Below are 26249 nucleotides of genomic sequence, written 5' to 3'. Positions count from 1 at the left end.
ATATTGCTCCAGTCATGTGTTGACATGTGTCAGCTAATTGTAAAAAAGTTGTAAAAATATTCACATTTGGTTCCAAATTTCCTTTTCATTTTAGCTAAAACAATCATTATTTTGTCGAGTAATTCTTTATAGTCATTATTTTAAGTTGTTTATTAAGTGATTGACATGAGAAGCGACTTCAAATATGTTACATCAGGTGACGTGAAATGGGTGTAAAGAGTAGCATTAATCTTTTCTATTTTAGCAACATATTTTTTCAAAGTATATGGCTATTTACACTATATTCTCAATTTGCTTAAAACATACAAACGTACCTATAAGTTCACAAATTGAGGCTTTACACAAGCTTCTTACAAGGATTATGGCTAGGCTGTGATACCAATTACAAAGAGAAAAGGACTCAATGCAAAAAAAAAACTCAAACTATATTATATTATGTGATCCTTATAAAACACTCAAACTATATCACATTCGATACATCACTTGATGCCTCGCTGCAAAAGGGACCGTTGCTCTTTTATAGTAAAGCGAAAGATAAATTGACAAACAAGAAAGTATCTTTAATTTTGAATAAAGTAAAGTTTATTATTGTTTTTCTAGTCGGTAGAATCTTTTCTTTTTATAAAAGAATTCACCAAACTTTTGGCATGATATATTCTATGTCGTCTATTGAGGCAAAACATCACAAGTAATGGAATGATGATAACAAAATCCCTCGATTATTCTAGGGAATAGACGACATAAAGGTCCCAAAATTAACGTTCCTCATTAATCATGAAAAATAGTATATTGGAATCACCAACCAAGTGATTTTTCAAGTTTTTCAAGCTCTAAAAGCACACCAATGGTGTCAATTTCCTTCTATGATTAAGACATTCCTCCATTATCTAGTAAGCAATCTGAAATGGGAAAAATATTTTTCACCTTCTCAAGAACAAGTTCAGCAAGATGGGGGGGATAAGGAAAAAATTCTTCCAACCTCATCAAGAAACCTGTGAATTTACACTGTCACAAGTGTCTAAACAACATGGAGCCCTGTGGTGAGTAGATAACAATCTATTTTTTCCCCCTCTGACTTGACTGAACCCAAAAAAAAAAAAAAAAAAAAAAAAAGGCTCAAAAGAAAAGGATAAAGTAAAAGGTTTTAGTTCTCGGAAATTTTGAGCTAAATATTATGTATTTATCTTGTTTGAGATTCACTGAACATCTGAAAAAGGCCTAGAGAAATCCACACACTCTCCTCTCCTCGTAAAGACATAAATGTGAAAGAATAATAGTCATTTACAAATATTACAAAAGCATGCTAAACCATTAACGGTCAAAACATGCTAGTATTCTTCCTTTTTGAATATACAAGGGAGCTGTTAATAGCTCCCCTCTCAACATACTAAAACCTGTTGACGTGGGAAAAAGACCTACAAAACATTCAGGTTGCAAGAAACTAGAGATGCTCCATTGCTTCCAGTCACATCTTGGTATTGTTAGGTCTCCGTAAATTCTCTTCCCAATGTGGGTTGGGTCAAGCAGACCCACTTGAGAGCTGTCAATAAGCTAAAAGGCCTTCAATCAGGGGCGGAACGTAGGGTTGGGTCAAGCAGACCCACTTGAGAGCTGTCAATAAGCTAATAGGCCTTTAATCAGGGGCGGAACTACGTTGAGGGTTGAGGTTTGTGGGGGCTTTAGCTCCTCCCTCCCAAAAGCCTCAAACGAGTTCTCCTTTTTTTTTAGATACCTCTATAACCCTTTCAAAATCAATTTTTTACCCTCCCTCTTTTACTTTTAGTTTTGCCCCCACCTAAAATTCTAGTTCCGCCCCTGCCTGCAATAGTTAACGGATTGTAGTCCTTCCAAAAAATGATGCTCCAATCTCGCTGTCCCTACTCTGCATTAACAATTACATTCATATATGAGTTGCTTTTATCTTCATTAAGAACAGAGTTAAAGGTACAAAAAGTGCAGGGAAAAAGGCATGAAACAACTAGATGCAATAAGGGATATGTCTACCAGGTGAAGGAAGACAAAATTTCCGACCTATATGACAGCATCCAAATTACCTACTACCAAAAAAGTTTGGATGCATCTAATAAATCATTTACCTGTGATTTAGCGGAAGGAAACACATTCCAAAACCTAAGTGTTTCATCTCCAGCTCCCGTGACAATTGTCTGAATCAACAATGATTATTACAGTTAAGAAAAGAACAAGCATAAACATATGGGAAATTAACTTAAATAACTGCCTCTTTTTTTTTCTCTCTCCCTAAGCAAGATTGCATTAATCAAAAAAAGAAAAGAAGAAACAAGTACAGAAGGAGGGGCTGGGGGACCCCAACAAAGACCCAAACCAGAAAGAACAAAGGAGAGGAGAAACTACCTGTGTCCATCTGGTGAAATGGCAAGATAGAGAACAAGCATAAACATATGGGAAATTAACTTACATAAGGGGCTTTTTTTTTTTCTAAGCAAGATTGCATTAATTAAAAAAGAAAAAGAACAAGTATAGAAGGAGGGTTGGGGGACCCCAACAAAGACCCCAGAACATCATAACAGAGGAGAGGAGAAACTACCTGTCCATCAGGTGAAATGGCAAGATAGAGAACTCGAAATGTATGGCCCGTAAGAGTTGCCAACTGCATTAGGAGACAAAAATCGAAAATTAAAAAAAGAAAAGAAAGAGACTGATAAGATATACTTGCATCACAATACATATACTTTGTACCTTTGACATGGCAGGATACCTCCAAACAATTATCTGGTTTTGCGAGTATCCATGTGTGCTGACAAGTTCATTGACATTCTTGGACCACACAAGATTGCATACCTAACATATGCACAGTGGAGATCAGTTATCTCAGAGAGAGAGAGAGAGAGAGAGAGAGAGAGAGAGAGAGAGAGAGAGAGAGAGAGAGAGAGAGAGAGGAGTGAAGTGGGGGGTGTTTCTTGGGAGGGGGGGGGGGGGGGGGGATCTATTCAATTCCATGTAAAACTGTCTTTATGGACTGATTTTCATTGTCTTTCTTATTAATCGTTCCTCATCAATAAGTCAAATATATCCAGATGCAACTTGAAGAAAGATTTAAGGGATTTAAGGGGACCGACTATATATGGCTCTATATAGGCTGAGGAGTGAAACTCCTTAATAGCATTGATGCATAATTAACACATGTAATCACATTTAGGTGACAAAAATGTGAACTCCCCCAACCTTTTTTTTTCCCACATCTTATCATGCGAAAATTAATTGGAAGCAAAATCAAGTATTCAAAAAAATAAAAGCAGTTGAACCATCTATTAAAGATCTAGAACTAAGCTAGTAAGTACTGAAATAAAAGAATACCAAGGCTAGTTAGTTTAGGCCCTCATATTGTATGACTAGTATAATTGGAAAATAATATAGTACCAAGGATGTTCTCCTCGTAATACTAGCTTGCACATGCATAGGTGAGAATCCAATGCCCCAAAAACCTAAGGGTTCCACTGCAAGCTTAGTCCACGAAGGGTGAGTCAGGGCCAAAGAGCGGGCCGAAAGGCATTGTCAATGGACAAAATGTGAATATTCTTGTACTGCCCTAACAACCATTTATAACATCTGATTCTAAAATTAAACCTGCAAACCTGCTCTCTTTCAATTATTCAACCCTCTAAAGGGGCAAATGATTCTTTCAATCTACTACAATTATCAAGCCAAAAATACTTTGAATGGATCAACTCACACAGCACAACCTATTCTGCCATTATCACCTATTAGAGACATCATTTGATATTATCAAAAGAAAGTTAGACATACATTAAGTGCTAGCAAATGCAGAAAGGAGATAGCTAAAGAGGAACATCCTTCAGGCATCAGCTTTTTGCAATTATCTCTCAGTATTGTGTACAATAACATTCTTGAAAGCAATACAATGGTTTCATGGTACCATTTAGTTTCAGCATCATGTGAAAGAATTGATATGGTTATATACGTTAATTTCACAAACCACTTGAGATTAATAAAAATTACACCCCTTCTGAGAGACCAAGAGAGAAACAGAAAAAGAAGATCATCTTTCAATTCTATATCCTTGAGACAAGAAAGTGAAAAGACAACTAAAAAAAAAGATTCACCTATTGTATGTGTATACCAGACCCAATGAAAAAGGAAGTCAACATGGTAGAAACAAAAAATGAGAAGCAGATTACCTGACTTCCAGTATCAATGCAGCTCAAGTGTGAGTTTGTGGTTGTATTCCAGAAACGAATACATCGGTCTGCAGTTCCTCCCCCGGATGCAAGAAGTCCATGAACATGGGGAGACCATGCAATAGCTTTTACTGCTGCTGTATGCTCAGAGTATCTCAGCACAGGCTGATTTGAATTTTGATTCCAAACAAAAAGCTACATGTACGTGAGACAAACTGTCAGTCAAGAATGCAGGAAGACTGAACAAATACCTGTCAAATGCAATCAATCAGAGAAAAAGAAAAAGTGGAAATGTCATCACATACTCTATTATCATTGCCACCGGATGCTAATTCACGATTATCATAAGACCACTTTAATCCGCAAACCTAAAAACCAATCAAGTGACATTTAAGCTGGGAAAAACATATTAAATACAGAGAGAAAAAAATACATGAATCGAAGACAATGAACGAAATGGAAAAAAACAGCCGATATACATTTAGCAATATTAAAGATGTATCTGAAAGCAGGATAAAGATGCTGAGTGGACTTCAAAATAAAGGAAAAAAAAGAAGAGAAGGAAAATAGAAACCTTGATTCACGAAAAGTTAAATTAAGCTGAACAAGATGTTAAAGAATCTGACCTCTGACTTGTGTCCAGAGAGTTTACTAACAAAATCTTCTTGAGTACGCATATCTCGTAAGAAAATACTCTTGTCCCGGCCACCGGAAGACAAAAGAGTTGAACTCCAGGCTAAAGCCCCAACACGTAACCGATGACCCTCCATAGTTCTTACCTTCTTACAGCGAGATGCATCCCAAAGCTACATAGAAGGTTGTTAAACACATCAGCTAAATATGGCAGGTAGCACATTTTATGGCAAATCCAAGAATAACACAGGAAGATAGGAGGAATTTAAATTGAACAGTGATGGTAAGAACAAATTGCACTTTATGAAACAGAAAAAACAAATCAAGAAGAAGATGACTGCTTTAGTTTCTTCACTTTCCATAATCACAGAAGGAGCAGACCTAAGAAGCCCCCCTGAGGGGGCTTGCTGCTCATGATGGGCATGCTGGTGCCAGTGAATCAACTTAAAGGAAATCACTTAAGGCTCCCACTTACTCTTGCAAGTTCTAATGTAGCTCTTCACAAGCTTTTCATCAATGATCTAGGTGAACCCTACATAATCAACAATTGCATCTGCAATTGTTTATGACTTTCAAGTTCACCAAAAACACTTTCAATTATAAGAATTGATGATTACATTCTTCATCATAGTTTCATGATAAACCCTCCTTTTAACTATCTTCCCAATTGAAAAAAATAATAATAATAATAACTAACCCTTGTTTAGTTATAATAGAAACATATCCAAAATTAAAAACAATAGGTTTGTCTTATCTACACTGCCTCTAACCTGGACTTTTCCATTGCTAGTTCCAACAGCAAGATGTGTACCACGCTGAGCCCACCCTACTGAACAGACACTGTCATCAATTCCCAAGTCACATAACTTGGTTACCTGCGTGTAGCATGCCAAGACTTATCAAACAATGCCATAAATTTCAAATTTGTGACATTGCTGCACATTTATTTGCCTAAAAGGAACATATTCATTATGTGGTGCAATTAAAAACAGAACAAAATATAAAGAAAAAAAAAAAAAGCTCACCTTGCTACTACATGCATTCCACAAGTAAACACAATTTCCCAACCCCACCGCCAACACATTATGCGAAGACCAGTCAACTAAATTGAGATAAAAATCGTCTTGCAATGCCGGTGCATCCAAAACCTACCAAAATCACCAACATATACATAAACCCCAGAAATACCTATTAACAAAATCCACCATTAAGCACAAATAACCAAATTAAACCAAGAATGTACCTTATAAGGCGACTTTGGAATCTTCCGGGGAGCCTTTACCGGGCAATGATTAACCCCGGCAACGGCATCGTAAGACTCCAGTGGAGAAACGGAGTGAAAGGGCCGGCGAGTCTCTGTCTGATACCGGAAGATATTCCGGCTTGGTGGGTTCATCCAGTCGCTTCTGTTCTCGGGCGTGGTAGGTGAGACAGCGCCAGATTCAGGGCCAAAAAGCACAGAGCGAAGTAGCCTGGAATAGACACTGTCCTCAGGTCGCTCCGGAGGGAGGTGGAGGAGAGCAAAGTTCGAACCCGTCCTGGACGGGATGAACCTGTCGAAGTAGATCGTCCTTGACGGCGCTCGGCGGTGGTTCACATTGATCAGGCGTTCTATGTTGCGCGAACGGGCTAGCTCCTCATCGGACATGTTCGGAGCAAGATTCAGCTCCGATGACTTACTGGGTAATCTCTGAACCGTGGGATTGTCCATAGAGAAACAAACCCTTTTGAGATTTGGGGAGATAAGAGGAATTAAATCACAGAGAAAACGAAGTTTCTGACTGTTGAGTGTGTGTGAGAGAGATTGATAATTGAGGTTGTCTCCCACTCCCAGATGTCTGAGGATTTGGTTCTTCAGAAGTCGGCCGGAAAATTGAGGTTTCCTTTTCCTGACCGACTGCGGTTATGTTTCCCGGGAAATCCAGCTGGCTGGAAAAGTTAGACCAATTGTTATATATATATGTATCCGTGTCGGTCTGGGCCTTAGCTATTCCGCTAGGAGATTTGCTACACAGGGGACGCTCATCCGTCCCCTGTAAGCATTTTATTATAAAAAAATAATTTTTTATTAAAAAGTCTAATTTTTTTAATAAAAATTTATTTTTTTATTATATATGGGTGATGGGGGACGGATGAGTGTCCCCCATCCAGCATTTCCCATTCCGCTAGACAATGGACTTTTGAGACCCTTCATGGAAGCCCATTGACATATTTTGTTTTTCAAAAATATTTGGAACTTTTATTGTATTTTAAAAATAATAAAACTATTTAGTAGACTGTTATATGACTGTCATACAACTTAATGAACGTGATAGCCACCAAGTGTATTGTTAAGCTCGCGTTTGCACCAAGTTCAAACAAAATTGCCCGGAGTTGAAAAATATGAATTTTTCGAAAAAAGGAGAGAATTTTAAGCTAGAAGTTGAGACGTGTTTCACAAGAAAACTTGGATAGGCTTGGAAGTAAGGAAGAGCTTAGGGTTTTAATTATTTGGATCCATGATTAACGACAGTTTTAAGGGGCCTTTAATCAAACTACCGTTATTGGATAATAACCAAGGAGTTTAGCAAAAAACTAGCATAGTCTTAATTTAGTCAAGTTGGAAATGCTACATAGGAGCTAGATGAATGTTAGCTATGAAATAAGGTTTAGGGTTCAGAAGTTAGACCACGACTAATAATTAGGGTTGTCAATTTTTGACACGACTCATGAATCCGACACAAAGTTAAAGGGTTAGAGTTAAGCTTAAAAAGAGTCGGGTCATAAAATGGTTGACTCGTTTAATAAACGGGTCAAAGTAGTTGAACCGCGGGTCGACCCATTTGATCCGTATACTTAACCTTTTTTTTTTTTAACATTAAAAAGTAAACCTAAACAATCATGTTACCTCTCCCTCTCTCTCTCTCACTCTCTCTCACTGTCTAAAGAGTAAGGATTATACTAAAAAAATCTCACAAAAGACAACAAATCCTTTTCTATTATTGAGTTAGAATTTGAACAAAAAATGCAAAGACTAAAAAATTAGCTTTTTTTTTTTTTTTCTTTCAAGTTTTCGAACTTGAAGTTGAACCAAAACAAGTAAACAATAAAACAACTCAATGTTTCATACTTTCAATTGTAGAGTACTATGATTATTCAAACAATATGATTTTTTTTAGTTTATATTTGTGTTTTTATTTTTATTTTTATAGACTTTATTATATAATTAGTCAAATGGGTCGTGTCAACTTAACACGACCCATTTAATAAATGGGGTCAAACGGGTCATGTCGTGTCAATTCGTTATTTAAGTGGGTCGTGTTAGGGTCGAATGATCTGATCATTTTAGTTAAACGAGTCGCGTTAAAGTTGACTCTTAACGGGTCAAATGGGTTGATCCGAACTTGACACATGAACCCGTTTTACCAGCCCTACTAACAATACAAATGCAATTTAAAGACAAAAGAAAAAAATGTTGCGTATGCGTAGTGATGTAGGATTTAAGCTAGACATGCAAGTAAACTCCCCTTCAAATAGTATTAAAAGTCTTTGTCACGAAATGTGTTTGATAAGTAAGCAGGAGTAGTTTTAAAGTATATGTTATTTACTTGAATTGTGACATGAGCCCGTGTTTTAGGTAGTTTCACATGACATTATGCTTACAAATAATTTCATGACTAGTACAAAAGAGATTTAAAATAAGTTTTGAAGATCAGTTTTAATAAAGATTTTAGTAATGAATGGAGAAATTCGAGTTAAAAGTAAGAACAATTTTGAGATTACAGTTTTAAGAGTAGTTTAAGGTAAACGTTTTGAGCAGTTGAGGTAAAAGTTTTAAAGATAAATTCACAAATAAAACATATTTTATACCTTTAAACTTTAACGTTTCTAGTCTTGGTTTTCATTCTAATATCAAAGAGAGAGAATCTTATTGTTCATCGAGAGACATGGTTCATGTAATGGCCCTGCAATCATACGTGTTCTGTTTAGTTAAAGAGGCATTTTCTTCTCCATATTTTTCAATTCTACTCTACTGGGAAGTTCACCGTTGAGATGAAATGAAGGGATTAAGAGTCTTATATGAACAGTTCATTTTAATGGAATGGTTCAGATTATGAAAATAAATAAAAAAGAAGATTATGAAAATAAATAAAAAAGAAGAAAGAAGGTTGGCCACAAGGTAGTTTGACCACTTCCGATGACCGGTTTGGAGTAGTCAAATCACCCGGTGGCAACCCTAAGTGGCCGAACATCTTCTTTGCTATGAGGGTGGTTCGGTCACCCTAATGGCCAGTTTGAGAGTTGGCCGAACCATCTATTTTGGCCACCCCAACAACCACGCTTTGGCATCTTTTTTTTTTTTTTTTTAAATTTTTTTTATAAATTTGTTGTCACAATGTGGATCATTCATTTAAAATGAACGACATAGATAAGAGGTTAACACCTGATCCCAATCCAATACGATGGGTTTGGAGCATTCAAATTACCCTGTAGCCACCCTTAGTGGCCGAACACCTTCTTTGCCATAGGGGTGGTTCGGCCATCCTAATGGCCAGTTTGGAAGTTAGTCGAACCATCCATTTTGGCCACCCCAGCAACCACACTTTGCTATCTTTTATTTTATTTTTTTATTTGTTGTCACGATGTGGACCGTTCATTCAAAATGAACGACTTAAATAAGAGGTTAACACCCGATCTCAATCCAATACGATGGGTTTGGAGTATTCAGATCACCCTGTGGCTAAACACCTTTGCCATAGGGGTGGTTCGGCTACCCTAATGACTAGTTTGGGAGCTGGTCGAACCATCCATTTTGGCCACCCTAACAACCACGCTTTGCTATTTTTTAATTTTATTTTTTTATTCGTTGTCATGATGTGGACCGTTCATTTCAAATGAACGACTTATATAAGAGGTTAACACCTCCTCTCAATCCAATACGAAGGTCTTGGATAATCCTTTGAAGTAGATAATCTTAATTTTGTAATATTGGAAAATTCAATGCATGCTATATAAGCAAATTAAAGTTAACTATTTGTATCATGATATACCCACACTATGGAAGGTCATTATTTGTTCTCTCTGACTTCCAACCTAAATGATGGCTAATTACATATCTTTATCTTCAAGCAAATGTGTTGTATTATTGCCTTAGCTTTGACACAATAAAGAAATGAAAAGTGGAAAGTCTGTGTCGAAGCATGAGATGTGACGTTGCCTTTTTGTGTAGAAAGTAACAATTTAGAAGAAAGCTTTTTTCTTCGATTACTGTGTCTAAATTTGCATTTTTAATAGATGAGCATGAATCTACGTAAAAATTACATATATTTTGCACATATGTTAATTTAATAAATTAAATTTTAATTTTAAAAAGGATTTTATCCGCACTAAAAATGACGTTACTTTTAACTTTTAAGAAAGAAAAAAATGGAATCTGAAGAGAAAATTGACCTATTATCGCTCTAAATTTCAACTTTAGCTTAAGAGTAATATTAAAAATCACATTTTTATAGTACTACTATTTTACTTGGTTCACTTGGTAGCATCATCAACCTTCAAATTTTTATTTATTTTTTATTTTTTTAACAAGCGTTGATTGACATTACCACGCCAGCACGGTGAAACAATAGTAAGATAAAAATGTATTTTTTACCATTACTGTTAACTTAATATGTAAGAGAGAAATGTTATATACTACGTACACTTCTATCTCATTGTGTTGATGTGAAAGTATCCATCGGCTCTTAGATTTTTTTATTTATTTATTTTTTTTAACAATGGTTGATCTAAAGACTAATGCAGACTGCAACTTCAACCCAATAGAATGAAGGTGATATGAGAGTGTAGAATGTAGTATTACCTAATATGTAATAGGTCCAATCCAAATAATTTTCTGAGTTGTGTCTACTGAGCTAGTTTACCCTCAATTCTATTACGTTACCCAATGAGGATCAGAAATTGTGATCTAGTCCCACTTCTCTCTTTGACTGATGAAAGCTAGAAGATGATCGAAATTTGTTTTCTGAAATGCATTCGGTTTGGAACATCCAGCTCCTAATAGTAAAAAAAAAAAATTCTAGCTACAACAACATCCTTAATTTTTTCGAATTGAAGAAAAAAGAATAATGAATCATCAGTGCTGACAAACAGATTTGTCCCTCTCCCAATATGTGGAACCTATGCTTGAATTTGTTTTTATCTCAGAGCCAATATCTTTTTCTTTTCCAGCTAATCTTACAAAAGAATAATCACAAACACAAATGGACAATCCCATTAGGAGGAGGTACGTACTCATGCTCAATTGCAGGCAATGTTCGAGTAACAGATGCTGTAGGAGCTCTCACATGTCCAACCATGGAAACCTGTAAAGCTTCTTCTTCATAGGCCCTTCTCTCCATCTCTTGCATTCTCGACTTCTTCTTCACCTTGACAAACAATGCCACCAGAAGCAAACCCAGAAGAAAAACACCCAATGTCGCCCCGACCGAACTTCCGACCACCACTTTCCACCGGCTAATCTTTCTACTCAACTGCCCCGGTCCGGGGGTCTCAACGACCAATCCAAAATGGCCATGCCTGGTTGCTACACAGACATAAGGTGATACCTGATTTGCTAGTGTGACTTTTCCATCACTCTCAAAACTAGCACAATATGGCATAATTCCCTGCATATTGCTGACCTTTGTAGTGTTGCTGAAGTCTACTCTGATGGGTTTTTCTCCTGCAAGAATTCCAAGCTCAAAAGAGTTGCTGAAATTCACATTTGTTCCAGCATCATAAGCTAGAAGGCCAAGAACAGGAGACACAAGCTGGTATCCTGATAGATCATAATTAGCATAGTATAAGGAAGACCAATGAGATCCCAAGTTTTGTCTAACTAACATGACTCTCTCCACACATGGATGCACAGTCACACCAACATCCAGATGAAATTCCCTAACCTGTGCACCATATCTATGGAGGCTCCCACATCTGAATCTCACCATGTCGACCCTGATGCCGGAGAAGTTTGCCGGTAAATGTACAGTGTGCAGTATTCCAGTCTTGTAGTGTTGGTTGTAGGACTTAAACGTGTAATCTCTGATGTAAAGATCAAGAAGATGAGCTGATTTGATTCCTTGAGCCTCAGCTTTTTTTGATGCTAATGATGCCCATGAAAGGATTATGATCAAGGTGAGAGAGAAGAGGGAGGAGCCCATGTGATGTGATGAGGTTGGTTTAGAAGACATTGGTTAAAATGTAGCAGTAGTAGTCTGGTTTTCTCTGATATTCTGGGGCTTGAAAATGTAGTAGCATGGACTTAATTTCCTGATTTTCTGGGACTGGTCATTAAAAGAAGAGCTTGGAATGTGTGATCACTAAATCTAGATTAGCTTCTTTTCCTGCAGATGTAAGAAAATAAGGAAAAAGCTTTGATGGGATTGAAGTCTGAATAGTAAGGAGGCAAAAGGAGAGAAGAAAGTTCTTTCATTGTTTCTATACCACGTTAGGTGGCTGTGACAGTTCCTGGTAAAAAAGGCTAGCTGCCTGTTGTTTTAGAGGAGGTAGGGCTATGAAGAGCTAGCAAAATGAATCTTGTACTGCTGGACTGCAGCATAATTTTTTGCTGGTTTTGCCATAGGATGGAAATTTTGAGGTGTCAAAGGGGCTAAGATCATATGGCAAAGGATGGGTGATATGATTTTGGGGGCGTGGGCTGATGATGATGATACTTCATGGCAAAAGGAAATGAAAAAGGGGCTTTGGCGTGCTTAGAGAAGGAAATGAGGACATTGTATACCCTAGGGGCTCCATTACTGTAATTGTGTTTGATGACATGTCTGCCACTTGAACAACTTTGTGGGTCTCATGTTAGATACCATTGCGTTCCATCCCCATTTGTTTTCCCTTTTAATGTGTCCAAATTTTTCACATGGAGGATCAAATAAGAACCATTAGGAAAACAAATTGTCCAATATTCCTTTATTTAATTTAGTACACCATTCAACACTGGTGCACCCTACAAAGTGCCCTAATTATGTCTTGTGACTATCGCATCACAAGATTAATATTGCAAAAGACATAATACGATCCTACGATTCGTCCTGCAATTTTGCTGGCTAAATGTGTATCTTAAAATAAAAATTACAAAAATAAAAATAGTGGTTTTAAAATGTAGAAAAAAAAAATCATGTTTTCAAATTATAGGTAAGAGAATGTGATTTTACCGATGTTGAATTAACTGCGATTTTAAAAATCACGTATTCATTAATTACGTCTTGAAATTGTTTTTTTTTTTTTTTTTCTTTCCTCTTTCAAATTGCACGTTTTAGTCTTTTAGAACCGCTAAACCAAACGGACGCTTCATCTTAAGCATATGCATGTGACAGTAAATTGTTTTTTTGGGTGCACTAATAACCAAAAAGAAGCTGGCCGGTTTGATGAAACAATGGTATATTCTGGAGACAAGTTCAGGAACAAAATGATATGTAACACTTAAGCTATTTCATTTTTCTAATGCTTTAAACAATCTTCTTGTTCAAGTTTTTTAGTTGACTTTAGGAGATCGATTGTACTTTTATATGTGTAGGACACGACACAAAGGGAGATAATTAGATAAATCAGATAATTAACTCCCACTCAAACCTTTCAGTCCTGTCAAAGATTTAACACAACCACAAGGAAAGAAATTTTCTACCAACCTGCAAATTGTCGGGCATTTTGAGTACGTAAATATATATTGATCATAAGATTAACATGAAAGTAGTGATCCTAATCTTAGCTTGACATGATCAGCTTCTGCTCTCATGATAGCAGCAGGCCGGTGAAAAAAGAGAAAATTTTCGTGAATGAGAATCACATACAAGACAAGGAAAGTCATCCATAAACAAAAGACAAACAAAAGAAGAAGACATGCATGCAGCAATATCAGTGGAAGTTCACGTTTGTTTTATAAGTGAGTCCGACACTCCAGCTCGCAGGGGCGACATTCCATGCAATTATGGTCTCCTTGGTTGTGTACGAGGTGATCTTGAAAGAGAGAGATTGGCCTCGAAGAGTTGCAAATGCTTGGTATGAAGCTCCCCAGTTGTGGCTCATGCTTATCCACCCTGTTTTGCTCCCCTTCACCCACATTCCAGATATGTCTCCTCCACCTCCAACGTTCATCACATACACCAGCAGCCAGTACCCATTTCCTTGGAAGGCGAATCGAAGCCCACCACTCCTTTGGCATGGCACTCTACAAGAAACACATGGAGAAATTAAAATCTTTTTCAAGAAGATTTATTGCTAAGACAATTTTTTTTGAGTTAAATATTAACTACGTTTCTGTGCTCTAACTACCATCATTTTCCCAATGTTTAGATTTTTCCAATGTCTCCCAATCTACCATTGATATTGTAATGTATTTCTTTTACGACAAAAATACCATTTATAAGATTAAAAAAAGAAAAGGAAAAAAAGAAAAAAGAAGAAGTCATTTTTATCTTATAAAATAGTATTTTTGTCATTTTAAATTGCATATAGAAAGAAATTGAAATCCTAATGATAGATTTTATTTATTTATTTATTTATTTTATTTTTGGAGTGGGGTGAAATGATCTACCCCAGGTATTTTTATTTTATTTTTTTTCAATATAGTTGGTTTTGGAGTTAACTTGTTACGAAAAAAAAATGTAAAATCAATCAATATAGTTGCATCGATTTGCAATAAGGTCAGTTTAAAAAGTGAAATAAAACTTTATGTGATAAGCATAAATGACAAATAATTCTCCACCCCAAACTTTTATTTAAAATTTTGACTGAAAATCGTGAGAATGCCACATCAGCAACAATAATAACATGACACGTCTCCCATATTCTTTATATATACCTATATATATATATATATATATAAGCAAACTATAAAGACAAAAAAAAATAAATAAAAAATTCTAGTAGGTGGTTGGAGTTTTTAAACCCTAATGAAAGAGCTTATTGCAAATTGGTGCAACAACCGGTCGGTAATAAGTCTTACCTGCGGTACATGACTGGGACAATTCCAGCCTTCCACTGTGCAATCTTCATGAAAGCAGGCTTGGACATGTCAAAGTGGGTTCGAGGTGGGTTGCACCACCCTCCGGCATTGGAGTCCTTAGACCAATTTGGTGGGCAAAGGTTCGTAGCCGTCACAGTGGTGAACGACACCGTTGAAAAGCACCATTTTGATTGATAACACTTAATTTGGTAACATGTCCCGCAAGCGTAGCCATTGTTGAACAGAGTTGAGCTCAAGGCCGCTGTATCTGTTCCATAGCCATTGACAAACAAATTTCCATACCCACAAGCTCCTCCTGTGAACTCAAATTCATAAAACAGACATCAATTTAACGTATATATTCTGCAATTTTCATTTCCACTAACATTTGTTCTTAGAGTATCTGATTCAAACAGATGTCGATTTAATAGACTAGATTAAAAGAATTTACTCCCGGCCTGCCTAATTTAGAAGAAAAAATTTATCCTAGCCAAAATCATGCCTTTTTCATTAAAAGATAAATCGGTTTTGTTTATTAAACAACAATTCTCTTTCTCATTTTTGTTTTATGTTTTAAAACAAAAACATTAGCAAACAACTTAAAACACAGAATATTTACAAAATACTCAAAATTATTTTCATGTTTATGTTGTATTATAGCACTTTAAAAAAAAAAAAACACACAATTATTAAAAAAGTATTAATAAACGGAGCCAATTTTTACCAGTACAGCCAAAATCATATAACCAAAACAGAAGAACCAAAATCAAATTTAAGTGCATTCAAAAGTACTTGCTGATTTTGGTCTTCACCTTAACAATGCATTAAAACTTGGATTTTATTTATTTATTTTTTTTTAAAAAAAAAAAAAAAACCAAAAATTCTCTTTGTCATTGGATAAACGATAAATCCTTAATATTTTTTGATTTTATTTTATTTTTACTCAAACTAAAATGATGAACAAATATAATAATGCATGTGATATATATATTCAGTACCCATGGTCGCGGAGGCAGTGTCATCGCCATAAAAGGTAGCGTGGGCAAGGCCCCATGGGCTCAGCCGGAAGGTTACAGCAACTGCTGGTTTGCTGCCGATGAACATTGCCAATGTCGATGCCATCAAGAAGAAGCTAAAGCTCCATGATTGCAGGGAAGAAGAAGAAGAAGCCATGGATCCTTTACTGACTTTTGGTAGAGCTCCCTTAATTGGTGACCATTACAATTCGCATTTCCTATATATTGACTTGTACGTGCTATATACCTTATATATATATATAACGTTCAACAACAATTCCAAAAAATGATAAAACAATGCCTTCGTGATCCTCACGAAGATGGAGTCTTTCAACTTAAAAAATAGAGTTTTCAAATGATATTCGAAAAAGCTTACATTTGTTTAATCACATGAAAACTTTATGATTGAGGTGATCACTGACCAGAATTATATATAGTTTGGAACGTGGGGGCAGGTTTATATTCTTTGCTTTGCTTTCCTTTTAATTCCCTACTTTGTAAGGAAAAATCAAATTTAGTCCTTCCATTTTTATATAATTTCAATTTAATCATTTGGGTTTTAATTTTGACAATTATATCCTTAACTTTTCGACAATCAATTAATGATACCCGGCTCTCATTTGACATGTCATGTGCTAATTGTGCATATCATTTGATAAACTTGGTTGGCCGCCTCTTTTTTTTTTTTTTTTAAATGAAAATAAAAAATAAAATTTATTTAGATTACATTATAATTTAAAGTAATTGTGTCCCATAGCATGTAAAATTAGCATACGATATGTCAAACGAGAGTCGCATGGCATTAGATAATTTGGAAAGTATGTTGAAGGAGGGACCTATTTGACACTGTTTCAAAATCTAAGAATTAATTGTCGAAATTGAAAACTTAAGGGATAATTGAAATCGCATGAAAAATCTTAATGAAGGAATATTTTTTATTTTTTATTTTTTAATATTATTTTCACTTTGGGTTCTCATGCTACCCGGCCGGCCTCTCGAAAGTCATAATCAGGGAAAAGGAAGAATTTTGCCAAATTAAGAAAAAAAAAATGTTAAGTAATAATAAATCTGTTATTTGATTAGTCCACATTTCAAGATTAATTAGGGGTGCCAAATAGATTCGGTTTACAATTGGACAAATTTTTTTCTAGACCTGGGTTTGTGGATTTTTTTTTTTACCCTTTTTATTATTATTATTTTTTAATTCGGTCTAGGAAAAAAATACAATTTAGCCCCTTAAATTACTGAAACCTTTAAAAAATGCTCAATTTGGCAAAATATTCCCATAATACCCCTGCCATGTGTCATTTTTCAATCAAAAAAATAATAAAAAATTAAAATAAATAAATAAACTATTTTTTTTTTCTTTTTTTTTTTTTAAAAAAAGATGGGTGTTGGGGTGGCGTTATTTTCGATCCCAATTGCGACCCGATTTTCCTGACACCCCTCCGGTTACCGGTTGTTTGCGACGCCGTGATCTCGGTCGAGCTCAAGCTCGTCCCGTTTTGAAAAATATCATCCACATGATAGAAAAAGCTTGTAATCCTTGAGCCACAAGTAGCTATTGGCCAATGTTTTGAATGCCAAAAAATTACAGAGAGGAAAATGTATATGAACGTCAACGAACAAGCTCACGACTGTTGATTTCTCCGTTAGAAACCGATCAAGGTCTTTTACAGCAATGATAGACTTGCCCGTTATTTATAATAAAACAAAATTCAGATTGGAATCATTCATAACCTTTGAAAGATCGATCAATATCATAGACATTGAAGGATAGGAAATTAGCCATGTCTGTGTTCGGAGAGGTGGAGATGAGTTCGCCGAGTTGCAAGCATGCATTGTGCCCAATGATGATGCTGGAAAGAAGCAATACGTCCTCCGGTCAATCGCAATATTTTTTTAAAAATAAAAAAATAAAAAGTAGAATTTTAGTTTTTTTTAGTTTTTAATTTTTTTTAATATTTTAATTGAAAAATGACACGTGGCAGGGGTATTATGAGGATATTTCGTCAAAAGTGGTATTTTTCAAAGGTTTTAATAGTTTGGGAAGTCATCCGAAGAAAGTGTAGTAATTTGAGGGGTTAAATTATATTTTTCCCTTCACTTTTAAATTGACATACATTCTTAGATCACGCAATTCTACTAAAAATGCATGTAAAAATTACATGTTCTAAAGATAGATGTAAGTTAGATGATTGTGTTAAAAAAATTTAGGATTTTAGCAATTGGATTGTATATATGTTTGGGTGGTGGAAGTTTTTTAATTTTCTTGTAGAAACATTGAATTGAGCACAAAGTGATTGATGTGATCCCTTCCCCTCCCCTCCCCTTGTGTGAGAGTGTTTTTTTTTAGTGAGAGTAAAAAGTGATTGATGTGATATAAAGTAGAAAGAATTTATATGGAAAAGTAGAAAAATTTTGTATTGTAGTGGATTTTTTTTATTTAAATAATAATAATAAATTGTTGATGTGATATAAAAAATAAAAAGAGTTAAGAATGTTTTGAGTTGATTTTTTTGGGAAAGATAAAAATAAGGAGAAGGGGAAGGGGATGGGGTTTTTAAACGGGGCCTTAAATGGGGGAACGAAGATGTTCAAGATATAAAAATCGAAAACCAAAAAGTCGTTTCTTTCTTCTTCTTCTTCTTTTTTTTTGGGGGGGGGGGGGGTGTTAAATAAACCTAAAATCTATATTAATCAAATTAAAAGAATATATCCAAGTATTGACTCAAAATATAATTTATAAATTATTGTGCACCTAATTATGATTAGATTTTGAAATTAATCTGGTCGGTCTTTGTCTTGACGGTGCTATAAAGTATTCAACTTAAAAACATGCACATCTTTTAGTACACAACAATTGTATCACATTTCAAAGTTGGAATCAATCTTTTATTTTTGGAGGTTACCTAAAATCATGAATATCAATTAGTTCAATTTATGAAGGTTGTTCTCATATAAAAAATTCCTGAACAATTTTACATACATCAAAGTTCGTTATGCTTTTCTCCTATAGTATAATGAGATTGATTCCTCCTAATATATAGCCAAGTATTGTCTTCATATAATTCATGAAGGGCATAAATTTAATTATAGCATTCATGCAAGGCCTGATAAAATAGATGGGACAGTGCAAATGAGTATGTAATGTGAGTTTGAAGGGAAAGAGTTTTTAGAATGTTTCAAACCGTATAAATGGTTTATGGTGCTGGAGAAAGCTCCTCAAGCTTCGAAAGTTGGCTAGAGGTCTGGTCCGTTTTGAGGTGGGTACCGGAGAAAATATCCATTTATGGATGGATAACTGGCATTCCACTACAAAAAAAAAATGGCATTTATGGATGGGTTTTTTTTTTTTTTTTTTTTTTCTAGACGGTTTCTAAAACCGTCTAGAAAACAAAATTTGCATAAGGTTTTTTCGAAGCCGTCTATAAAAAAATTTATTATGGACTGTTTGATTAAACAGTCCATAAAATTTCAGACAGTTTTAACTAAACCGTCTGGAAATTTTCATTTCTAGACGGTTTTATAAAAACCGTCTATAAATTTATAGACAGTTTTTTTCTAAACCGTCTGTAAATATTATTTCCAGATGGTTTAGTTAAAACAGTCTGAAATTTTATGGACGGTTTTCACCAAACCGTCTGGAAATTTTTTTCCCATGCCATGTCATCAATCCGCGTGATGTCCCATTATTTCACCACATCCCTCCGATTTCTTTCCCAACCAAAATCACAACCGTCCAATTAAAACCTTCACGCACACTAGCTGTATTAATTACATCGATCTCTTAAAACCATTTTTTAAAACCTTCATGCACATTGTATTCTTAAAACCATCTCTTTCTCTCTCTCTCTCTCTCTCTCTCTCTCTCTCTCTCTCTCTCTCTCTCTCTCTCTCTCTCTCTCTCTCTCTCTCTCTCTCTCGTTCTTCTTCTTCCTCCGGCTCAATCCCAAAACTCACCCCCACAGGACAATCAACCACTCACCCCGACTGGCCTAGCCGCACGACTCATCGCCACCACTCGGGAGATCGGGCGACTTAGAGAAGTAGAGATCTAGATCGAGAGAGGGAGGAGATCCGGCAACGGAGGAGGCCTCCTTTTTGGTGATTTTTGGTCCTTTTTTATGGTGAGTTTTGCTCCTTTTTGTTCATTTTTGTTGGTCGACGGTGTTGGTCCTTTTTGTCGGTGATGGAGATGGAGATGAAGGGTTGAGGTCTCGCAAGGGAGTCGGATTTTAATTTTAGGTTGGATTTTTTGGGTTGGATTTCATAGGGGGAGGAAGGGGAAGATTTCGTCGGCCCTTGAAGAAGTTTCCGGAAAGGGAGAAAAAAAAAAGTTTTCGGTGAGGGCCTGAAATAGAGCATCGCCGGGCGCCGGCGATGGAAAAAAGAAGAAGAAAGAAGTAATAACGCTAGAAACGAGAAAAATTCTGGACGTATTTAGACATTCTTGATGATAATTAAGAAATATTAACATATATATATGTTTTGAAACAGTTATGGACGGTTTGGACCAAACCGTCTGGAATTCCTGACGGTTTTGCCCAAACCGTCCAGAAATTCATTTAGCGACTTTATATGCTGGAAGGTTTAAAATCGTCCAGAAAAAACCGTCTGAAATTGATTCCAGATGTTTTTTTTGCATTTCTGGACGGTTTTAAACCGTCTAGAATTTGGTTTTTAAACCGTCCAGAATTTGGTTTATTTTTTTTATTTATTTTTTGTAGTGTCCTTTTGGTGCCTTAGTGGAGAAGTTCGGTTTCAGAATTGTGTATGATTCTGAAAGCAAATTGGAGGCCAAATTAAGTTCTGTCTTAAAGGATGGTATATGGTGCTGGAGACCGGCTCGCTTTGAAGATCTTGTAGAAATTCAAACTAAACTTCCAGAAGTGCAATTGGGTATTGTTGATTCTTCTATCTGGACCATCTCCCATTCTAGTGTTTGTTAGTGCAGATACGTGGAACCATTTCCGAATTAAGAGAATTTGTGTCAATTGGTGGTCTTTGGTTTGGCACTCTTACTTAATCTCTAAGTAGGCTTTTATTCTTTGGTTGGTATTTAAGAATGGACTTACAACTGGAGATCGAATGCTTGCATGGGGGGTATGAGGGCAACACTGCTTGTGTATTTTGCCGGAATGGTACAGAGAGTAGAAATCACCTATTTTTTGGTTGTGGGTTCTGTTCTCGCTTATGGCGAACTTGTATGGAACGGTGTAATATACTGAATCCTCCTACTGATTGGGAGGATATTCTTGAGGAAGGGTATCGTAGTTGGAGGACAAAGGCCATGAGAGGGGTTCTTTGTTAGTTGGTGCTGAGTACCACCGTTTATGAAATTTGGAAAGCTCGTAATGCTGTTCGGCATGGAGGACAGATCAAAACTAAAGAACAGATATTGAAATCTATCTTCTGGGAAGTCTGGTATAGAATTTCGGGGAAGAGAAATTTTAAGAAGAATCTGGAGAATATTAATTTGTGTTTGAACTGCAACATTGATGTTAATGTTTTTGTTTACTAAAGTTGTTTGTTGGTAGATGAGTTTACAGAGGTTTCCTCTGTTTTGTTTTGTGGTTTAGTTGTTTTGTCGGTGATTGTACAGTACTATTCTTTTTGTTTATATCGATTTCTACTTATTCATCAAAAAAAAAAAATTGAAAGAATGATTAAAGAAGAATAGATTAATGTACAAATTTGAAAGGGAATGGAAGATAATTGTATATTCTTTGTTTTTGTAAGAGAAAGCCCTATATTGCTTGGATATGTATGGACTATGTTGGGGATAAATTCCACTCAACCCGATCCAATGAAGAGATAGACATTTAACAATTACTTCAGGAAAATCAAGTATCAGTTATCTCAGTAAATTGGGATAGGACTTTAATTAGCCCAAGTATAGTTTGATCAGTAGTCCTATCTCTGGTAGAATTGGGATAGGACTTATGGTCCAATCAAACAAGAAGAATGATCAGATCAGAAGTCTAAGAAGATATCAGATTAGAAGTCTAATCTGATAAAAGACCAGAGTCCAATTAGAACTCTGACAGCACTTCTAGATCGACAAGGAGCAGGAATTCTAATCCAGCTTTGACTCCACCTCTTTGCCTATAAATAGGCCCATACCCCAGGTATAAACTAAGACTCAATTTCATGCATAGAACATTATTTTTTCACAGAAGCTAACTTAGGCATCGAAGCGGGATCCCCGGAAGGGTCCCTAGTTTTTGCTGTTTTCAAGAATTATTGAGAAGCGCGAAGAACATTAGAAGAGCGTGCAGATTCACACCATACCGGAAACTGTACCAACAGTTTGGCGCCGTCTGTGGGAACGATTATTCGTTCCTCATAAAAGAAAAAGAAGATCCAGCATGGTGATGAACACACGTTCCGGAAGCCAAACCAACCGAGAGCCCATAGTCCGAATGGAGCCAGGTATTCAGAATAATTTGCAGCCTCCACCGAACCCTCCCCCGGGGGGTGGAGATCAAGATCGCATAGCAGCGCTGGAAGCCCAAATTGAATCCTTAACACAGCGGAATGCCGAGTTGCTGCGCAGGAGGCTGAAACAGCCCAATCCCGAGATGAATAGGGATGAGCGTGAGGGAGAAGATCACAACAGCAACACTAATCCTCGGAGGGAGGATGATCGCCAAGGAGATCTGAGCAGAGTTATTGCCGAGTTGGAGAGAAGGTGCACGTACATGGAGATGGAAAGAAATGACAAAAGCATATCCATAATGGTGGACAAGCTCCTGATGGGTACAGACTCACCCTTCACCAGACGGGTGGCAGACTATCGGCTTCCCAATAAGTTTAAAGTACCCCAAATTCTAAGTTATGCAGGAGACAGAGATCCCTTGGATCACCTAGAAAATTTCCGAGCTCATCTAGACCTTCACGGGACACCCGATGAAGTAGCATGTCGGGCCTTCCCTCTTACTCTTTCGGGGAATGCCCGAGACTGGTTCAGGAAGCTGCCCCCAAATTCCGTTGATCAGTTCAAGGAGTTGTCCAAAATATTCCTAACCGAATTTCTAGCTTTTCGAACAAGGAAGAAGCCTTCGAGATATTTGCTATCATTGCACCAGCAAAGCAACGAAAGTCTTAAGGAGTTCATGGCTCGGTTTGACCGAGAGAAGGTAACGGTTGAAGATCCAACCGAGGATATGGTCTTTGCTGCCATTTATCAAGGAATTTCACTCGAGGAGCCTTTGATGAAGAAGTTGGTTCGGAAGCAACCGAGTACCTTGTAGGGCCTCATGGATAAGATAAAAGAATTCATCAATCAGGAAGAAACGCTGAAGTCTATGGCCAGTTCTAGGCCACCCCGAGAGACAGCCCCAGAAAAGAAAAGGAAAGAATTCAAGAAAGCTGATGGGGAAGAGCAGAGGCAAGTAAAGAAGTTCAAAGATTACAATTTTACACCTCTCAATGCCGAGATATCAGAAGTCCTTATGGAGATAAAAAAAGATCCGGCGTTTCGGGAACCACGAAAGATACCAGGTAATCCTCCTTACAGGAATGCAGGCAAATATTGTGATTTTCATAAACAAGCAGGTCATTACACCGAAGGGTGCGTAACCCTAAGGTTGTTAATAGAAGAATTCATAAAGAATGGCAAGCTGGTTCGGTTCTTGGGAGAAAAATGGAACCAGCAAGGAAATAATAGGCCTCAGAATCATCAGGACTATCAGCCCCGAGATCAGCAGCCACAGGATTACTATCCCTGAGACCGTCCTCAGCTAGGCGAGAGGCATCAAGAGAATGATCCCCGAGATGACATAGAAAGAAGAGAAGACCGAGGAAGCAGAAGCCCACGGCATAGAGAGCCGAGGCAACAGCAGTATCTGCCCGTGATCCCATAAAAAGGACTATCGGGAAATTCAGGCTAGACTTTTATTTTTAGCATTTATGTTTGCAAAGAACTAGACTTTTATTTTTAACTCAGACATGTTATAATAAAAGACAGAAAATTCCCCAGATTTTGGGAATAACTATTTTCAGAATAAAAGAATAGAGCTGACTTAAGCATCGGAGTGATCCCGGTCTAGGGACTGGGAACCCGTTGATGTCGCTTCTTTTGCAGGCAAAAACTCTCGGATCAGTCCTAGCCGAGAGTAAGAAGAAAGAGTCTCAGATCAGTCCTAGCCGAGTGCAAGAAGAAAACTCTCGGATCAGTCCTAGTCGAGAGTAAGAAGAAATCTCTCGAAATAGTCCTAGCCGAAAGTCTCGGATCAGTCCTAGCCGAGTACAAGAAGAAAACTCTCGGATCAGTCCTAGCCGAGAGTCTCAGATCAGTCCTAGCTGAGTACAAGAAGAAAACTCTTGGATCAGTCATAGCCGAGACTCTCGGATCAGTCCTAGCCGAGTACAAGAAGAAAACTCTCGGATCAGTCCTAGCCGAGACTCTCGGATCAGTCCTAGCCGAGTACAAGAAGAAAACTCTCGGATCAGTCCTAGTCGAGTACAAGAAGAAAACTCTCGGATCAGTCCTAGTCGAGTATAAGAAGAAAACTCTCGGATCAGTCCTAGCCGAGAACAAGAAGAAACTCTAGGATCAGTCCTAGCCGAGAGTCTCAGATCAGTCCTAGCCGAGTATAAGAAGAAAACTCTCGGATCAGTCCTAGCCGAGAGTCTCGGATCAGTCCTAGCCGAGTATAAGAAGAAAACTCTCGGATCAGTCTTAGCCGAGAGTCTTGGATCAGTCCTAGCCGAGAGCAAGAAGAAAGCATTCTCAGATCAATCCTTGCCGAGAGAGAGAAATAAAGAGAGCCAGGGGGTCGGATTTAACCCTCAGTTTTTGCAGGTTAGCAGGTTTTTCAGAAGGGGACAAAGCTCGGGTTTCCTTAGACATGGAATTCTCATTATTCAAGCAAGCTTCTGATAAAGGGAATTGGGGGGTAACTGTTGGGGATAAATTCTACTCAACCCGATCTAATGAGGAGATAGACATTTAGCAACTACTTCAGGAAAATTAAGTATCAGTTATCTCAGTAAATTGGGATAGGACTCTAATTAGCCCAAGTATAGTTTGATCAGTAGTCCTATCTCTGGTAGAATTGGGATAGGACTTATGGTCCAATCAAACAAGTAGAATGATCAGATCAGAAGTCTAAGAAGATATCAAATTAGAAGTCTAATCTGATAAAAGACCAGAGTCCAATTAGAACTCTGACAGCAGTTCTAGATCAACAAGGAGCAGGAATTCTAATCCAGCTTTGACTCCATCTCTTTGCCTATAAATAGGCCCATACCCCAGGTATAAACTAAGACTCAATTTCATGCATAGAACATTATTTTCTCACAGAAGCTAACTTAGGCATCAGAGCAGGATCCCCGGAAGGGTCCCTAGTTTTTGTTGTTTTGCATAATTATTGAGAAGCGCGAAGAACATTAGAAGAGCGTGCAGATTCACACCATACCGGAAACTGTACCAACAGACTACAACAATTCCCCGATGATGGTTATTTCTAGGCATGTTGTTGATACAATGACCACGCACAATAAATGCCAAATCTAAGACATCTGCAAGGAAAGCAAAGAAGGTCAAAGGGACTCACCGATGTACCAAAGGAACTACGTACCTCTGATACTCAAGTTAGTTTTGAAAAAAAGAAAATGAAATTGTCGAAAGGGCAATGTGTTGGCTAAGGAAGAAATGTGAGCATACTTGGACAGTAGGCGTAGGCTTCTTTTATATTTATTAGTCATGACATCTCGTGAAGCATGTGCTCTCTCTCCCACTTACTGGTTTTAGTCGTAGCCGTAGGGATGGGCACGGGTTGGGGCAGGTTTTGGCCATTTTGGCACCTGAATCCGCACATGCGGGTTTTGAAAAACCCTACTCGTAGCTCGGCTACTATTTACTATAGTCACCGGGTTGCGGGTTGGGAGGGGCAGATCGGGTATCTTGTTGAAAAATAAAAATGAAAAATTTCGTGAGGTTGCTGTCATGTAGACCTCACGCCGATGTATGAATCGTTGTTTGCAATTGCAGCCAGTGAGAGATTAGTACGTTGGATTTTTATTACTGAAAATAAATGGGCGAGCGGCATGAAGCTTCAAAATGGACTTACCAACTACCTGTGGTGTGGGACCAACATCTCATGATTCTTCTTCTTCTTCTTGATAAAAAATTCTTGAATCACACCATCGTTAGCACTGCCAGCATGATCAACACCGCCTTGTCATTGATTGTGTGGCCGAATACCACTAGGGGCTCGTCGCGCAGGAAGTAGAGGAACAACCACACGACCATCATCACCAGAAACACTATGAGTGAGATGGGGTGCCATAGCAGGATGAGAAAGAGCCAAAAAGGATAAGCATGACGATGATTGCGTAGTGCGGACCTTGACGATGGTGTTGGCGAAGCCGGCGAGCTAGCCAAAGGAGTGAGATGATGTGATCAGATATGGCCATATGGTGTGAGTGGCACAAGGC

The 26249-nt window shown here is 37.3% G+C and overlaps 3 protein-coding genes across 3 annotated transcripts; all 3 read right to left on the bottom strand.

Moving 5' to 3' along the window:
* Positions 1-1219: 1219 nt before the first annotated feature.
* LOC133854830 (B-type cell cycle switch protein ccs52A-like) lies at positions 1220-6758 on the bottom strand. The gene is made up of 10 exons (XM_062291097.1): positions 6055-6758; positions 5837-5959; positions 5582-5686; positions 4805-4984; positions 4484-4546; positions 4179-4373; positions 2719-2820; positions 2567-2629; positions 2097-2165; positions 1220-1882 (listed from the first exon to the last, which is right to left on the bottom strand). The coding sequence occupies exons 1-10, from the start codon at positions 6520-6522 to the stop codon at positions 1829-1831; spliced, it is 1422 nt and encodes a 473-aa protein (XP_062147081.1). The 5' UTR covers positions 6523-6758; the 3' UTR covers positions 1220-1828.
* A 4037-nt stretch (positions 6759-10795) lies between these two features.
* On the bottom strand, positions 10796-12483 carry LOC133854806 (uncharacterized). The gene has a single exon (XM_062291075.1). It carries the CDS (start codon positions 12017-12019, stop codon positions 11039-11041), a length of 981 nt encoding a protein of 326 aa, XP_062147059.1. The 5' UTR covers positions 12020-12483; the 3' UTR covers positions 10796-11038.
* A 1005-nt stretch (positions 12484-13488) lies between these two features.
* LOC133854395 (expansin-A7-like) lies at positions 13489-16032 on the bottom strand. Its single transcript, XM_062290587.1, has 3 exons — positions 15786-16032; positions 14788-15103; positions 13489-14010 (listed from the first exon to the last, which is right to left on the bottom strand). The coding sequence occupies exons 1-3, from the start codon at positions 15958-15960 to the stop codon at positions 13698-13700; spliced, it is 804 nt and encodes a 267-aa protein (XP_062146571.1). The 5' UTR covers positions 15961-16032; the 3' UTR covers positions 13489-13697.
* Positions 16033-26249: the final 10217 nt, after the last annotated feature.

The sequence above is a fragment of the Alnus glutinosa genome, chromosome 13 (assembly GCF_958979055.1).
Source record: "Alnus glutinosa chromosome 13, dhAlnGlut1.1, whole genome shotgun sequence".
Lineage (NCBI taxonomy): Eukaryota > Viridiplantae > Streptophyta > Magnoliopsida > Fagales > Betulaceae > Alnus > Alnus glutinosa.
The sequence above is the reverse complement of the archived record's forward strand: the minus strand, read 5'-3'. Positions and strand labels throughout refer to the sequence as shown.

Bases quoted from the DNA above. Each gene is read 5' to 3' on its own strand.
- LOC133854806 (XM_062291075.1), bottom strand. From the start codon at position 12,019: ATGTCTTCTAAACCAACCTCATCACATCACATGGGCTCCTCCCTCTTC.
- LOC133854395 (XM_062290587.1), bottom strand. From the start codon at position 15,960: ATGGCTTCTTCTTCTTCTTCCCTGCAATCATGGAGCTTTAGCTTCTTC. The intron at 15,104-15,785 runs GTACTGAATATA...TTGAGTTCACAG, and splicing joins CACTGCCTCCGCGACCATGG to GAGGAGCTTGTGGGTATGGA. The intron at 14,011-14,787 runs GTAAGACTTATT...TGTTTCTTGTAG, and splicing joins GTCCCAGTCATGTACCGCAG to AGTGCCATGCCAAAGGAGTG.
- LOC133854830 (XM_062291097.1), bottom strand. From the start codon at position 6,522: ATGGACAATCCCACGGTTCAGAGATTACCCAGTAAGTCATCGGAGCTG. The intron at 2,821-4,178 runs GTAATCTGCTTC...TGCATATGTTAG, and splicing joins GCATTGATACTGGAAGTCAG to GTATGCAATCTTGTGTGGTC. The intron at 2,630-2,718 runs GTACAAAGTATA...CTCCTAATGCAG, and splicing joins GGTATCCTGCCATGTCAAAG to TTGGCAACTCTTACGGGCCA.